The sequence below is a fragment of the Ostrinia furnacalis genome, unplaced genomic scaffold, assembly GCF_004193835.3.
Source record: "Ostrinia furnacalis isolate ACB-3 unplaced genomic scaffold, ASM419383v2 OfSCF7528, whole genome shotgun sequence".
Classification (NCBI taxonomy): domain Eukaryota; kingdom Metazoa; phylum Arthropoda; class Insecta; order Lepidoptera; family Crambidae; genus Ostrinia; species Ostrinia furnacalis.
The window spans coordinates 69,409-86,151 of record NW_021137767.1 but is presented as its reverse complement, the minus strand read 5'-3'; the positions used below and the strand labels follow the sequence as shown (position 1 = coordinate 86,151).

The following is a 16,743-nucleotide window of genomic DNA, read 5'->3' as shown; positions in this document are numbered from 1 at the left end:
GTGGTTCCCCCCTAATATTATACAGTCGTACAGGGTGTTCGAATAATTTATGTTTAGTACTGGACTATTTCCACCTCTCGTTTTCACCACTGCAACTCCTGTGTAGCCAGGATCTACAGCTTGACCGCCATAAAAACCCAACCAATAAAGGTCAAGTTTGTCCCGGGGGAAAGTTAAACTGTCATTGGACCCGCAACGAAATTAATCAGAAGAACATAGGAGGACTTTGAAATTTAGGTTTGACTTCCCTCCTCATTTATGTTTAGTAATATGCACCGTGTGACGTCCACCCACAGGTGGACCGATGACCTCATAAAGGTAGCAGGAAGGCGCTGGATGCAGGCCTACCAACCGGGCGATGTGGAAGTCATTGGGGGAGGCCTATGTTCAGCAGTGGACGTCCTATGGCTGAGATGATGATGATGATGATGAAATCCTCCATTTGCCTCTGGTAAATATAATTAGAGAGGCTCGTGCTTCTGCATGAGGAGTTTTCAGCTTAGTTTAGTAACTTAGGTACGCCCGTATTCACAAACGATGCTTGCTTAAGTGAAGCAGCAAATCGAACGCACAGCGTTGAATAGAGCTCTGTGATTGGTTCGTGTGTGACCCTGTGCCTCCACGCGCACTGCGAGACCTCATAGTAATGTTTGTGAATACGGACGTAAGGGTCCCATAATACCTGTATTCGAACCTGAGACTGCTGGAGGTGTCTGTTTACATAGCCACGAGGCTGAAACTAAAGTAGTCGAAAAAAGTTCAACAGTAAGGCCTGGAACGCACTATGCCAGCCGGAATGCGATCAGCCGTCCGGTTAAAAATGTGTGTTGAAGCAGCCGCAAGACAGTGCGCATAAAAACTAATTTTCAATAATATTTCACTGTGGTAACCAGACGGCTGACCGCACCCCGGCCAACCGTATAGTGCGGTCCTGGCCTAACACGTTTTGCATTAATTTCCATTATCTCTCTAAAAACTTACTGCATTACAAAGCTCTAACATAAAACGCCTTGGCCACATTTCACGCAGAAAAAAAAAGTTTACCACCCTGCATTTAAATAAAAAAGTTAACATCCTGTATACCAAGAAAACGGCCTTGCGACCGCAAACCTTGGTGCTTGGCCAGTCCCGCGATTACCTCCGTCCCAGCAACACGCATCAGAAACAGTAACTAAATTTAATGTACACTGGTGTGACTAAAAACTGAATTAAACATAAAATTAAAAACCATTGCAAGTCTGTGAAGGCTCTAAATGCGAAATTTAAAAATCGAACTAACGCGAACGCACTGCTTCTGCACTTTTATCTGTGGTTCTTTTTTTTAAAGCTACGCGTTGTTTTCTTTGTCTGGTAGGTATAGGTAGTGACGAAAGTTTTTAATCTGTGTCCATTTTTTATAGTGATTTCAAGTAAATCAAGCAAAGATATTAATACTTAGTTATTTTATTTGAAAGAAAACAACCAGTGGCGTAAACGTGATTATGTATTATAATTATTTTAGATATTTTATCAAGTCTTAAGTTATTTCTACTTGATTTTAATTTTTTTTTTTAGTTTTATTTTGTTTTTATATTGACGCATGCCGCCACGCTGCTTAAATATGCACTTAGCCATAACTGTTTTCCTTAAGCATTATTTTTTTATGCTTGTACAATAGTAAACTTGGCAGTTGTTCAAAATACGTCATCCAATTTGTGTTTACGTAATTTTAACATACAGAATTATGTGAATCAATATAATTTTTATCTGATTTTGATCCGTATTATCATCTCAATAAAGTTTGAAAGTATGATGGCAACGTTTCAGTAAGGGTTAACACTCGTTCTACGATCAAATACGAAAGTTCTATTCATGTATAAAAAAAAACTCCATGTAAAATTGAAAATTGGCATCAAAATATGTTTAGTATATTTTGCGTGAAGGATTTACAAACAATCATCCATTCATCCTCACTAACTTTCGCGTTTTCCATTAGAAAAAATCAGTAGCTTTTTAATTAAAAAATAAATTAAGCTTTGAAAATTTGTTTTTAGACGATTTTAGTTAACTCTTAAATATTACGTTAATAAATATTACCTGAAACTAAATTTACTCTGGATTAGATATAATTACTTTTATAATTTTGCATATTTATTGTAATGTTAACTAACGCAAAAAGGTTACTGGCAGAGAATGCCACACGGCATTAAGTTCGCCTTTTGTTCCGCAATTTTTGTGTGCAATAAAGATTTCAAGTAAAAAATAAATTAATAAAAACTGTTACCAAGTTCCAAAATCATACTTACTAAAACCATAAAGAAAACTACCAATAAATTAGGTGTTTCACACTCCTACAACTCATGGTAGGTAATTTACATAACAAATTTCATGGAGAATGCCATAGATTCTTGAAGAAAAATGGCTGACATGGCCAAAGGAATAGCTAAATAAGTTGCTGCTATAAATGTGGCATTTTTATAGCTTAATATCAAATAGGTTCATAAAGTAACATTCTAAGCTATTTTTGTGTGTGAGAACTGAACGTGTTAACACTAATCCTACTATCTAATATTATAAATGCGAAAGTTTGGATGTCTGGATATCTCGATGTTTGTTACTTGAACGGATTTTGTTGAAACTCAACAATTTTATTGTTTATATCCCATAATAACTGGGTATAATTTATGACGATATGTGACAAACTAAATTTCACGCGGGTGAAGCCGCGGGCAAAAGCTACTAAAACTATATTTGGACAGCTGTCAAAAAAATTGAAGGAAAGTCAGTAGAAAACTACTTATTTAGGAAAGAATGACGAAACTAGAACACACCAGAATTTTACATAAAATTAAATCATCTTTTCTTGACTCGTTTTTTTTTTAAGAAAAAATACTTACTTTCCTTCGATGACAACCCTAACAATATAAAATGCTTTTACCTACCTACTGAAATATCCTCTACTTGTAAATTATTTTAGAACGAAATCAAAATCTTTTATAGTAAGAAGTTTTTAAAAGTATCACTGTATCAAAAAAAAAATTACTAAAAACATACAAAAATTAAGTAAGCAGTCATTGTATTAAGATTTTGGTTTTTTTTTTGTAAAAATAACATAATTTTTTAATATTACAATTTCAATGCAAATTATTTTCAAATTAACTACTTGTCAATTTCTATCGATTCGATCACTTTCAAAACTTTTTATAGGAACGGAAATGAAATTTTATCAAAATAAACGTGGAATTAAAAAAATATGGTTATAATAATAGTATAATAATTATAGCCTTTGCCACAAGTGATAGTAATTTAATTCTTATTTGGCCCTAAAATCTATCTTTTAGTTAGGTACTGGCATAAAAGAAAGTAAACGAGCTACGAAAAAGTATCTAGTTACTTACAGCGACAGAGAAAATAAAATTTCATTTCCGCCGTTTGAATTTCAAAGTTTCCAAATCGCCGTTCGAAAAAACAAATTTGACAATTCACGGACGTAGTAGTACGTAACGATTGAATTTGCGTCTCGATTTTTATTAATATTTTTAAATAATTTTCACAAAACCCACAATCATGATAATTTTCTATCACCATTTTTCATATTCACAATATCATTAGAAATTGTATTTCGTATTTACGTGGTTTTTTTTTTGTTTCATTACGATCACATATTATAAAAGATTGCTCTAATGTAAAAATGGCGTGTTTTGAGATGTACCGCAAGGAAGCCGCCGCTTTGATCGTGCCGCTTCTGCTGGCCTGGCTGACTGGAGACTCCTCTGAGGCCCTGAGTACCTTCGGAGTCTCTAATACGAAGCCCCCGTCCGCTGTGCCCACGACGCCTCCTGGTAAAGATTTTTTAAATAATGGGACATTTCCACATAGAACGCACTACACACCTTGAGACACCTGAAATGACACTTCCGAATTCACATGGAATCTCACGAATAGTGTGCTATGCTCGAGAACATACTGGTCGGAAACATTTTAGTAGCTTTCCTCAATATTTCTCTCTATGGTAATATTATGGGAAAGCTACTGGAAATATTTCCGACGTAGGCAATGTTCCCGAAAACGGCATCTCTACTCACGAATGACAACACTTTCAATTTTCAGGTTCAAAATTTTGTCGATGGCTCTTTCGAAAATACTGTCCCATTATGTAAAAAATGTTTACTTACCGCTGTTTGCGTCTTGTAAATAATCACGTGTACATACTTTTTACATGCCGTATTGTTTAAACAACTTCTGATGCTTCGTAAAACAACATTTTCAGAGAAAGTATTGGAAAATATCGTCATGCTTGGAAAAACGACGCGTGTTCTACTTTACTTGATTTTGCCCGTGTCCCAATGCATGGGGGCATTTAGCCCAGCTTTCGGGGTCAGTAAGACTGATCCCCCCCTGAAACCAGCTGCTCCAACAGCCATGGCCGGTAAGGCTTTTATATAATGGGACGAGTATATTTCTTATAATCTTTTTGTTGTGATTGGCTATGAGATTTTTTTACTTTTCAATTGGCCTGTAAATTGTGCTTGTTTTTTTTTATCAAAATCTTATTCTTCACCAATACAGGTAACGTACGGATAAATATAATTTACCAAATACTAAACACACACAGAATACCTACTTTCGAGTAAAACTACATGCATTCTTGTTCCAATATATAAAAACCTTTGCAGAAGTAGCAGGATCATTGTGGCGTCTTTACAAAACAATTTCACTCAAATATCTTAAAAAATACACATAAATTACTTCAAGTTTTTCATTACCATTGCAAAAACACATTTACACAAAATTCGTCGCGAAAATACTTCAAAAGATAAGTACTAAGTCAAATAGCACTCTGCTATCTGTTAAATACAAAAAATATTTAATACAACACCACTAGTCCGTTGCTGTAGTCGTTGTCGATCAGTAAAAAGAAGAATAAGTCAAAATTAATAAAACTGAAAGAACTAAGGTTTTAAAAACGTTTTCCGTCCATTATGAAGCTCCGCCCTCCATCCAAGTTCTGACTAGTGCCACCAATAAAATGACCGGAAATTAGAGATTGTCTTTCTTTTGTCTTATTGGACAGGAGGCGGGAACCATAGACAGTACAATCACTTTTTACGACGTTTAATTAGAGCTTTCAATGTCCAAGCTTTTTGTGTCATAGTCAGGGAGTACATGTCACAAAATTTGGAAAGTAACGTTCTTGTCGATGGCGAGCGAAGCCATTGTTTTTTTTGTGTTTAAGTATTGTGCATTGAAACAATTAAAACCATTAGTAATTTTTATTAAATATTCCGGCTAATATCGCACATCTCGTGCGTCAGCGTATAATGGCAGTTTTGTTGGGTAATAAAAATTAATGTAAACATCCCATTTAGCTCTCGTATTAGCATAATTGGTTAGTTTGTTTCAATAGCTTCACAGAAATGTAATAAACATCCGGTGATAAAAAGAGATAAGTGCGAGTGCAGCAAAAAATAGCGGCAGGGGACCGAGGGTTACGGAAAGGTTATCTAAAAATAAACTGGATTTAAACTCAAATAAAAATCAAGTGCTTTATTTAGTTCAGATTTATAACCAGTCACAGCAACAGTACTTATCATAAGCACTTGAATTAACACAGAGTGCTACAAATACCTCCAAACCTTTAAGTTAGAAGTTTAAGGTTTCAAATTGAAGAATCTTGGTGAGATTTACTCGTGAGTATTAATTAAATAATTAAATAAAATTACTGATCGACTCCGACTTCGCACAATTTAGACCTAGACACAGTAAACTTCGCGTTTAGAGATAAAAAGATCAAAATGTGGTCGCGGAAAGCAAGAATACAATCCACCCTCCTTCTCTCGGTCTATTTAACGTGGATGTATGTACAGTCCGCCGAAGGGTTCGGTATCTCGTCGTTTGGGCGGGCCAACACGGAGCCACCGAAACCTGCGACGACTACTGTATCACCTGGTAAGATTTTTTATATAAGGGACGAGCTTGCGCTTCAGTTCATCTGATACCACGCCCATAGCAAAAGCAGTGACTCATGTACATTAAAAACATTTCAATATCTTCACAGCCGTGGAAAATCCAAAAATTTTGCCGTCTAATCTAAGGAAATTGCAATAAAATACTTTTAGGATGGTACAGGCTCTCTCTATCATCTCTACGAGAAATTACATTAGTGACTGCTGCGACTGATACTCTGAAATACATTAAAAACGTTAGAAAAGCCCTGCTGACTTCAAGCTGAAAGACATGATTTATTTCTGAAAAAATATTTGGCAATGACCGTTATTTCAGATGCTTAGCTTTCGTATAACCAAATAAAAAAATCAAAGGCAAATTGTGAACCAACACAAACTAAAAGTATAGGTGCGCTGGTTAACTACAATTTAATCAAAAGGTAAGAGACTTAAATTGTAAATGAGTTACTGCTTTGTACAACTGTGGCCATACACACTTACATACACGATCATACATTACATGCTACTCATACAGCATACTGTGGTCTCACGGCCATCAAAGAATGGCTTACACACTTGTCTATCGATGTTAATTTTTAAGCGGCCATTTTAGAAAATGCAATGACAATGACCCTGAAATGACACGCATAATTTCCATTTCAATGTGACAACTTTAGTGTACAGCTTTGAAGATGTTAATATTTCAGCTATGGGAACAACGTTTCGGTTTTGGTAAAACGAAACGTAGCAAAAGAAATTTCTTCAGGAACAGTTGACACTGTTCTGGATATTTAGATTGTTTATAAATCTACAGATATACCTAAATCATATACTAAAGATAGCGAGGAAACGAATTCTTTTTCGTAGTCTTGCATTAAAAAAAATATAGAAACAGTGAGTGACCACCAACGCTGCAAACACGTAAGTCTGTGTTACAAATAAATCAGAAAATTCAAAAGTCAAGTTCTCCTGCTATATAAAAAATCTTAGCTTTAATTAATAAAAATAAACGAGATACAACAAAAATAATCTTCTACACCACATCTTGATCCGACTTAAAAACTAAATCCAAACGTAACGCGTTACGTCCTATGTCAGATTTGAAATTTCGAAAAGGCGATTTGAATTTGTAGTTTATTAGTAATTTTATTACAATCCTATTCACAAATTAGTATCACTGCTAATTATTCAAAAAGAAAAATTGGTTTTAGAGCTCAATTTTTAGGGAAACAAGTGAAAATCGAGAAAGCAGTGAGTTGTTACCGCTTCTGTCAGTTAAACGTCAAAGTTTTCCCGCGGTTTTGCGGGGTCGAAAGAGTCTGTAGAAAAAAGGTTTTACACCATGCGTCTGTTTTGGAGGGTTGAGATGTGGTGCAGGAGGCAGGCTGCGGCTGCTATGCTGCCTTTTCTTCTGGTGGGCTGGCTGACCGGCGAGTCTTCTGAGGCTCTCACCACATTTGGGAAGAGTAACACACAACCGCCAAAGGAAGTCGTACCCACAGCGCCGCCTGGTGAGTGAATGCATGACTTTTAATGTTTTATTATCTGTGCACTGTTCTTTTACAGAACATAATATTTTAACAATCTGTATATTATTATTTTAAAATTGTAAAAACTTAATTATACATTTATTTCCAGTGTGAAATTTTTTGACAAATTAAATTAACCCCTATTTTAAGTGACATTTACAAATTTCCGTTTTTTTCTCTCGCTCTCATCAAATGGCGATTCTGTGCGATAGAACGAGACGACACGACCGGAAATGGGTAGCTGGAAGACGTGTTGCCTATAGAATTTATTTATTTACTAAAAAAATGATTCAACTTCACAATGTTTTTAAGAAAACTAATAGGGAAACCAACCTAATATGAATTACTTGATAGATTTCGCAACATACTCTTTCAGAGTTCTAAAATATTAACTATTCTAAATATTTCTACTGAAATATATTTTTCATTCAAACTTCCCACTAGACCAGCAATTTCTTGAGGCCCCAGTAGAGTCAAAACACTTAACAAAGCTATATTGTCCTTATTTTGAAGGGCGTAACTATAGTGTAATTTTAAATCAATTTATCATCCAAGTAACTCATTATATTTGACATTTTGATTTATAACATTATTATAGATGACCCACGCTGAACTGTCCCACCAAACTCAATGACAGGGGGGCGCTACCATAGTTCAACTATACAGGGTGGAAACGATAAGTGATCTCACTAGATTATTTCTAAACTATACAAGATATCACAAAACTAGTTTCTGATCCTGAAAGTACTTCATGAGCTCTATCAAACGGTAATAATAATAGGTTACATAATAAACTGAATCTATCCGAAAATTCAATGTTTTCAGCTCCTATACATTTGGTAAAGTCACATTATTTTAAAAACTACACATGATATCGTAAAACAGATTACTGTGTGCCTACCATGAGTTTACGTTAGGTGTGCTCGCTAGCGACTACGTAAAAAAATGACATTTAAATGTATGACATATTGTGCAGCGCCCCTAGCGGCTACTTTCAAGAAATAAAATCTTCTTGGATTTTTTTGACGTTCGCTAGCGAGCTCACCTAACGTAAACTCATGGTAGGCACACTGATTCTAAAAGTGCTTCACTAGCTCTATCCAATGGTATCAATAATAGGTTACAGAATAAACTGGATCTATCCAAAAATTAAATGTTTCCTTCTTCCATACATTTAGTACTACCACAGTCATGTCACTCATCTCTTGACAATATTATAGAAAGTAAAGCCTAAAACCAATGTTTTCCATGAATTTATTTTAAATAAGAATACAATTTACGATTTTATTTTAAGAGTTTATTGTTAAAAAAAATTACACTTCTAATAATTGTGTGTCTGGCATACATTTAGTATGGAAGCTGGAAACATTGAATTTTCAGATAGATCCAGTTTATTCTGTAACCTAATATTGGTACCGTTTGAAAGAGCTCATGAAGCACTTTCAGGATCAGTAACCAGTTTTTCAATATCTTGTATAGTTTAGAAATAATCGAGTGAGATCACTTAACGTTTCCACCCTGTATGGTTTCCAACATGGCAAATTCGGAACCAGCGATCCGGTATAGACGGTGGCGCCCCGCTGTCAATGTCATGGACAGGACATTCAGTATTTTGGAACTATACTAGTGTTGCCACAAGTCCCGACTTTACTGGTCCCAGTTTTCGGAGGGTGGTGGTTACGGTCTTTTCCACTTTGATCACCTGGATTTGATCACCTACGTCAGTGTTTTTCAACCTTTTTCATGACACGACCCCCTAGTATGAAAAAAAAAATTTTGCGGGGTCCCCGACCGTCCGGTTTTTTTTTTCATGCATTTTATAATGTTACAAAGATGTTGTAGGGACCGAATACTTTAATCCATACAACATTTATGCATTTGCATATAAAATTTACTGTTTTTTTACTGAGGTGGTTTTAACGACCTCTCGCGACCTATAGAGGCTTCCTAATAGTGGCCCATTAAGTAGGATTTTTTTATTTAAACTTTTAAGTTGTAAATTTGATAGTGTTCTGCTAAAAGCATATTTTTTATATTTCTAGCAAAAATGTTGTGTCTTGCATCAAAGATAGGAAGGTGATTATTTTTTTCAAACATCTACAATTAATAACAAATCTGTAAAAAAAAAATCTGAGAAAAGTCAACCCAAAAAAAAGATAAATGTCATCAAATTTTAAAATATCACAAAATTAACTCTACGAGTATCTTCTAAATTAAGCAAAATCGTATAACATACATAGGGGTGATTTAGATACACCTTGATGTAAGGAATCTAAATTTTTCTTTTAAACCTCACTGTTTTGGCCACCCTGTATAGCTTGCCCTACCATCACTTCGAGACAACATTGGGCTGGTGCTGAGAAGAAGTGGCGGTAGAAACTCGGTCACCTTTGTCGAAAATTACGCGAGTGAGCGGAGTCGCAGGCAAAAGCATAATCTATACTTATAATAAATCTGTAGAGAGGTCAATTCTGTACATGAAATATAATATTTTTAAAATAACTATCAGGGGGTGATTAGTGATCGATACTGATGCCAAAAATGCAATCAGTAAAATTGTTGTTTTGTCTGTCTGTCTGTATGTTCCTTATAGAAACAAAAACTACTCGACGGATTTTAACGAAACTTGGTACAATTATTCTTCATACTTCTGGGCAGGTTATAATATACTTAGGAATTCCCACGGGAACGGGAATTAGCTGGAAAATCTTTTTGAATGAAAAATCTAAACCGCTTAAGTTAGACGCTTGAAATTTGGCATGCAGGTATCTTAGTAAACTTAAAGCTTAGTTACAACAGGATATTGCAAAATTCCCACGGGAACGGGAGTTAGCGGGAAAAAACATTTGTATGAAAAAATCTAAACCGCTTAAGTTAGACGCTTGAAATTTGGCATGCAGGTATCTTATTAAACTTAAAGCTTAGTTACAACAGGATATTGCAAAATTCCCACGGGAACGGGAGTTAGCGGGGAAAAACATTTGTATGAAAAAATCTAAACCGCTTAAGTTAGACGCTTGAAATTTGGCATGCAGGTATCTTATTAAACTTAAAGCTTAGTTACAACAGGATATTGCAAAATTCCCACGGGAACGGGAGTTAGCGGGAAAAAACATTTGTACGAAGTCGCGGGCGGCCGCTAGTATTAACTTAAAGCTGTAGCAAAGTTCAAGTCAACTACGACCGCTGAACCGACGCTCGGTCGATATTTTTAGTTTTGGGGTTACTTGTTTTGTTATTCAAATGTATTTTACAATTAGTGATGTGCTCGTGCTGGAAATACGAACCCTACTCGTACCTACAGCTACGGATACAGTCTGTTTTTTAAAAGTCTCATGCCGAATTTTATTATAAACTAGCTTTCCGCCCGCGGCTTCGCCCGTGTGAAAAAAGTACTGTTTTTAGGCTTTTCCCGGAAATGTCCGAATTTTTCTCGCCGTAAAAACCATCCTTGGACTTCAACGAACATTTAAAAAAGAATTGGTAAAACTGGTCCAGGCGTTGTTGAGTTAAGCGGTTACCAACACAGTCATTTTTATTCTAAGTAGACTTGAAAAAATCGCACTGCCTAATAGTAGGGAATAGTGCAANAATAGTTTCCAAGCAAAACCTCGGACAGACAGACAGCCAGACATATCGAAACTATTAAGGGTTCCGTGTCAGGACTAAAAAATGATATTTTTATGATGATAATGTATTATACATTATCATCATAAAAATATCATTTTTCATATTAAATATAAAATATCATTTTTTATAATATTCAATATCAATAAAATGATTTTATTCTATACAGTCTAAACAAATACAACTAAAAATGCTTCCGTCTGCATGTGTGAATACTAAAATGCAGAATAAATGACGAAATTAAGAAAATTATAAAACAAGTTCTTTTTTTATCAAAATCGATTTTGCTAGATTATTAGTGATTTTGTAGAAAGGAACAATTAGACTAGGTACTTCTGTAAAAAAACAATGTGACCCTAGTACTAACCGCTGTCACTACACGTGAATTTCTGGATCTATTCGTAATCAGTGGGCTTAGTGCAACTTTATATCGATCGTCATCCGCTAGCGACTGCGTAAAAAATGGCATACATTAAATGTATGATGATTGTACAGCGTCCCTAGCAGATACTTTCAAGAACTAAAATCTTAAACTTTATAGATCTTTTTGATGCACTCGTTAGCAACAACGTTAAAGCACACAAAAAAAATGTTAAATATTACTCCAAAACTATTAAAGGACAGTGCCAATCCATGTATGGAAGTTGGACCAAGTGCTGCCCAGAATGAAACTATAGTGCATTTTGTTCCTCAGGCCAATACTAATTTGTAAACCGGAGCGCACTGAAATCTATCCCTGGAGTTAAGAGAAAAAAAGAGTTTTGTTTGGAATTATTTACATACAAAATATCATCGATGTATACCTACTACGCATAAGATTTCGCGATTTTGGCATTAAATAACACTCGCTATGTTGAACTTAACCATACTGCATCCGTACACATTACTTTAGTACGACTTCGACATTATTTATAAGCGATCAAGCGCTGTTGCAGTAGTTTGGTTAGTTGACCGAAATTAATTATTTCCAAAATAGAGCAAGAAGTTTTAGCTTACAATAACTTCAATAATCGGTTGTAATACACCAATAAAGTGATTTTTCGCAAGGATAGAGAACTAAAACTTCTTGATTCGTTTTGGAAATAATGATTTCTGTCAAGTAACCAAACTATTGCAACAGCGCTAGATCGCTTATAAAGAATGTCTAAGTCGCACTAAAGTAAGGTGTACGGATGCAGTATGGTTAAGTTCAACTTAGCGAGTGTTATTTAATGCCAAAATCACGAAATCATATGCGTAGTACGTATACATCGATGATATTTTGTATGAAAATATTTCAAAACATAACTCTTTTTTTCTCTTAACTCCAGGGATAGATTGCAGTGCGCTTCGGTTAACACATTAGTATTGGTCTGAGGAACAAAATGCACTATGGGTTGATTCTGGGCAGCACTTGGTCCAGACCCTGGCACTATCCTTTCGGATTTTTTTTAATATCACGTGAGATTTGGGGGTGGGGGAGGGGGTCAGGCAAAATCTCACCAAATCTCACCAAGGGTGGCGGGGGGGTTGAAAAATAGCCAAAATTGTCTCACGTCATTTAGCAACAGTCACAGAACCCCTCAAACAACTGCTACGCAAAAGAACCGGAAGAAACACGGACATTCAAGAGGACTGGGGAGACGCCCAAAAGAAAGCATTTAATGATTTGAAAGCGGCGCTAATGAAGGTACCAAAATTAGGTTATTACAACCCAAATGATAAGACTGTGGTGATTGCAGATGCAAGCCCAGTGGGTCTGGGTGCAGTACTGGTGCAGATCAATAAGAACGGACCGAGAATTATTGCATTTGGCAATAAAACCCTCAGCAGCTGCGAGCGTCGTTACTGCCAAACAGAAAAAGAGGCCTTAGCCCTAGTTTGGGCAGTCGAACATTTCAACATGTTCCTGTATGGCAAGATGTTCGATCTAGTAACGGACCATAAGCCTTTGGAGGTAATATTTGGTCCAAAGGCAAAACCGTGCGCTCGCATTGAAAGGTGGGTGTTAAGACTACAATCCTACAACTTCAAGGTGAAATATAGCCCGGGGAAGACCAATATAGCCGATCCACTATCGAGACTCTGTGAAGTGGCAACAAACCCGACGGCTATATTTGGAGACTATGTTCAGGCGGTTACCGAATCTGCGCGACCAGTAGCCATCCCATTGCAAGATATTACTGAAAGTTCCCTTGGAGATGCAGAGATACAGAAGGTCAAAGAGGGCCTTTACGATGGAAACTGGGATGAAACAGTTAAAGCCTATAAACTTTTCCAGAACGAATTATGCTTCCATGGCGATATCCTCCTCAGGGGGACGAAAATTGTAATCCCAACCAAATTACGCAGAAGAGTTCTGGAAGCTGCGCATGAAGGCCACCCAGGGATAGTCGCGATGAAGGGCAGATTGAGGACCAAGGTATGGTGGCCTAAGTGCGACAAAGATGCTGAGAACATATGCAAAGCCTGTAAAGGATGCATCTTGGTCTCTGCACCCAGCGCCCCAAATCCATTAAAAAGGAGAGACTTACCTTCCGAACCGTGGGTTGACATAGCAATTGACCTCATGGGCCCCTTGCCTAGTGGAGATTATATCCTGGTTGTTGTGGATTATTACACCCGATATAAAGAGGTAAAAACATGCAGGACCATAACAAGCTCTGAAATAATCGGAATGCTTAAAGATATTTTTAGCAGGCTTGGCAATCCGGTCTCCCTTACAGCAGACAACGGGAGACAATTTTCCAGCGAAGACTTTAAGAGGTTCTGTGCAGAGAGGAACATACGGCTTTATAATACCATTCCCTACTGGCCACAACAGAATGGAGAGGTGGAGCGCCAGAATAGGGACATTCTCAAACGCCTCAAAATTTCTCAAGTGGAAAAAAAGAACTGGAAGGAGGCTCTTCTTGAGTACATGGCGATGTACAACAGTACACCTCACACAGTTACAGGAAAAACACCTGCGGAACTGTTCTTTAGACGACAATTTAGAGACAAGCTGCCTATGATTCAAGACATGACGCATTCCTCGGCGGACCTTGAAATGAGGGATAGAGATAAAGAACTAAAAGAAAAAGGGAAGGAATATGCGGACATGAAGAGGAGAGCTACTGGTTGTGAATTGGAAGTTGGAGATAAGGTTTATGTCAAAAATATGACTAAACAAAACAAGTTGAGCTTGAACTACGAACCCGAGACACATACCGTCGAAGAGAACAAAGGAGGAGACGTAAGTCTCCGGAACGATGAAACTGGTCAGCGGATCAGACGAAACGTCGTACACCTAAAACGTGTGGAAGGACAATGGAAGGTGTTAGATGAGGAGAATAATGCCAGTGATGCTCAGACAAATGATAGTGGCGATGTAAATCAATCACAACTCGGGTGGATAAACTGAGTGATGATAATGAGGAATAATTGGAGATTAAATATAATTGGAATAAGGACTTTCTGATTGTACTTGGTAATGATGATGATGCATAGATACTTATGGAAAATGAAAATGTTCATCTAATGACAATATAGTTTGGTGATTATTATGAATGTATTTCATTTGTACATTACCTTATCCCTGGCCCTTAACTTGTCATTTTCATTAGGTATAATTATTTTATGAAAAACAATAACAAGGGAGGGATGTAGTGTATAGACATTTATAGTTGTGAATAAGTATGCTATGACCTTAACTCTGTCGTCTCGAGAAGCACGCGCGCGGGGTCGCGGGGCGGGAGGGAGCTGTCAGGCAGACCTACCGACCGCCGTAAGGGAAGACGCGTTGTTGCTTGCTGCGAGCCGATATCCGTGTTATCAGTGTTGCTTGGTGTTATTGGTTCGACTTACCAATTCAACATAACATACAATAGTGTACACTACAATCCCTTTCCGGGTTGATAAATGTGCGACGTCCTTTAATCGTTGCTATTAAATTAGTGTTTTTTTGCAACAAAAAAATACCTACTTAACTCTAAGGTGACCTACAGGACTTTTTTGTCCTTCGGATATACCTACTTACGGATACAAACCGGCTCATCATTACTTAAAATAATTATTTTTCCGTTAGTAATTAAAGACTACGTACTTATGTTACCTTTGTAGGGTTCTAATTTAGGTAGGTAATTATTTTTTAATTACCTACCCGAAACTGCACCAAAAGGAGGGTTATTTGAGTTCATACGAAGTACGACCGCTCCAGTGTTCATCGATTTACCTTTTGGTTTAGTGTTATTAATTTAAATATATTTTATAAAAGCGAAAGGTCACTGAGTCACTCACTCACTCATCATGAAATCGCAGAAACTACAAGTGCTAGGAGTCTCAAATTTTGCATGGGGTTCCTTTTAGAACGTAGGTGCTCATTAAGAACGGATTTTACGAAACTCCACCCCTGAGAGGATAAACGGGATCCACGCGTACGAAGTTGCGGGCGGACTCTAAATTCAATCACTAAATAAAAATACTATCTTGTTTAAAAGAAAGACGATCGAAAGCATTTGAATTAAGCTGGAGGTTCCTGAAAAGTATTAGAAAATCCACCAAATAAAAAATCCAAAAAGCAATAAATAAAGCATACTTACCGAAGGCTTTATCTTTCAAATCAAATATGGTATCTATCAGATATCTAGGTAGGTACTTCTAATTTTAGTAGGTACCTATTTATCATGCAAACGCGAAAAAACCTAGAAATCAAGGTAAGTAAGACAATAATTTCGTGACCCACAAAAATCTTTTTTATGATATTGCCACATGAGTAAAGAATATGGCTGGGTATTGCTAGAGTTATGTCATTGATGATATCTGTTGAAACAGAGGCTTTTTATTTTACTTTGTGTTCAGTTCTTTACGATCTTTTTTATCTAAGAAATGTCAGCTATTTTCCTTTATAGTAGGTACAGTCGAGTTCATAAAATTGGCAAAGCCAATATTTTGAAACAATGAAACAATGAAACAATTTGAATTTGAATTTGAATTTACAAAAGATTGTAGCGCAGTAGCGCAGACAATAGGCTAGTTGCCTAAAAAAATTTTTTTAGTCCGTAATGTTTAATATCAAAAAATATTGGACACATATATTTTTATTTGTCAATCTAACAAATAATTACATAATTATGGTGCGTTGAAGTTGCGCACGACGTCACAACGTGCGGCATTTTTAAGCAAGCGTTGACGTCACGGGCCTCTTCTTATGAACTTCAATTTGGGGCGCTTTATCTCTTTAAATTTTTATTAGTTTGAAAAAGTGAAAAATACGTGTTGAGTATTTTTTGATAAGTTAACTGACGGACTAATTAAAACTCTTGCTTTTTGACCCAGGCAACATCCCCATACCGCAACATATTTATGAACAGCATATGATTACATTTGATTGGTGTTTGAATTTGTATTAAAATGTATGATCGTTGCAGCGCTTACAATTTTTAAACATTGGTACCTACTGCCAATATATTTATGTACCTGGGTAGGGGAGACCGAGGAGATTTGTAACAGGGGAGAGTTGTGAACTTGTGACATTGTCGATTTTTGGAAGCCTATTTATTTACTACACTCAACATCAAATAAACCGCAACTTCCGCGACGCGAACTTTATAGATTTTCTTCTGACACAATCATGGTACCCCAACAATATTGGTGTTATTTGAAAGCCCAATAAATATCCTTAAAGAAAAATACATTTTATTTCT

At 36.4% G+C, this 16,743-nt stretch overlaps 1 protein-coding gene across 8 annotated transcripts in view; it reads left to right on the top strand.

Annotated features, from left to right (window-relative positions):
- Positions 1–1,140: 1,140 nt before the first annotated feature.
- sosie (oogenesis-related protein sosie) overlaps positions 1,141–16,743 on the top strand; it is a 35,090-nt gene continuing 19,487 nt past the window's right edge. For 2 of the 8 annotated variants that reach the window (XM_028321410.1, XM_028321404.1), the window contains exons 1-2: positions 5,535–5,669; positions 7,136–7,435. In XM_028321410.1, coding sequence (XP_028177211.1) covers positions 7,267–7,435 — 169 coding nt within the window. In that variant the 5' untranslated portion in view covers positions 5,535–5,669; positions 7,136–7,266. Of the gene's footprint in view, positions 1,183–1,220; positions 1,237–5,534; positions 5,670–5,730; positions 5,929–7,135; positions 7,436–16,743 lie in introns of those variants that run through there. The other 6 variants (XM_028321412.1, XM_028321405.1, XM_028321411.1 and 3 more) reach the window with 6 other exon arrangements.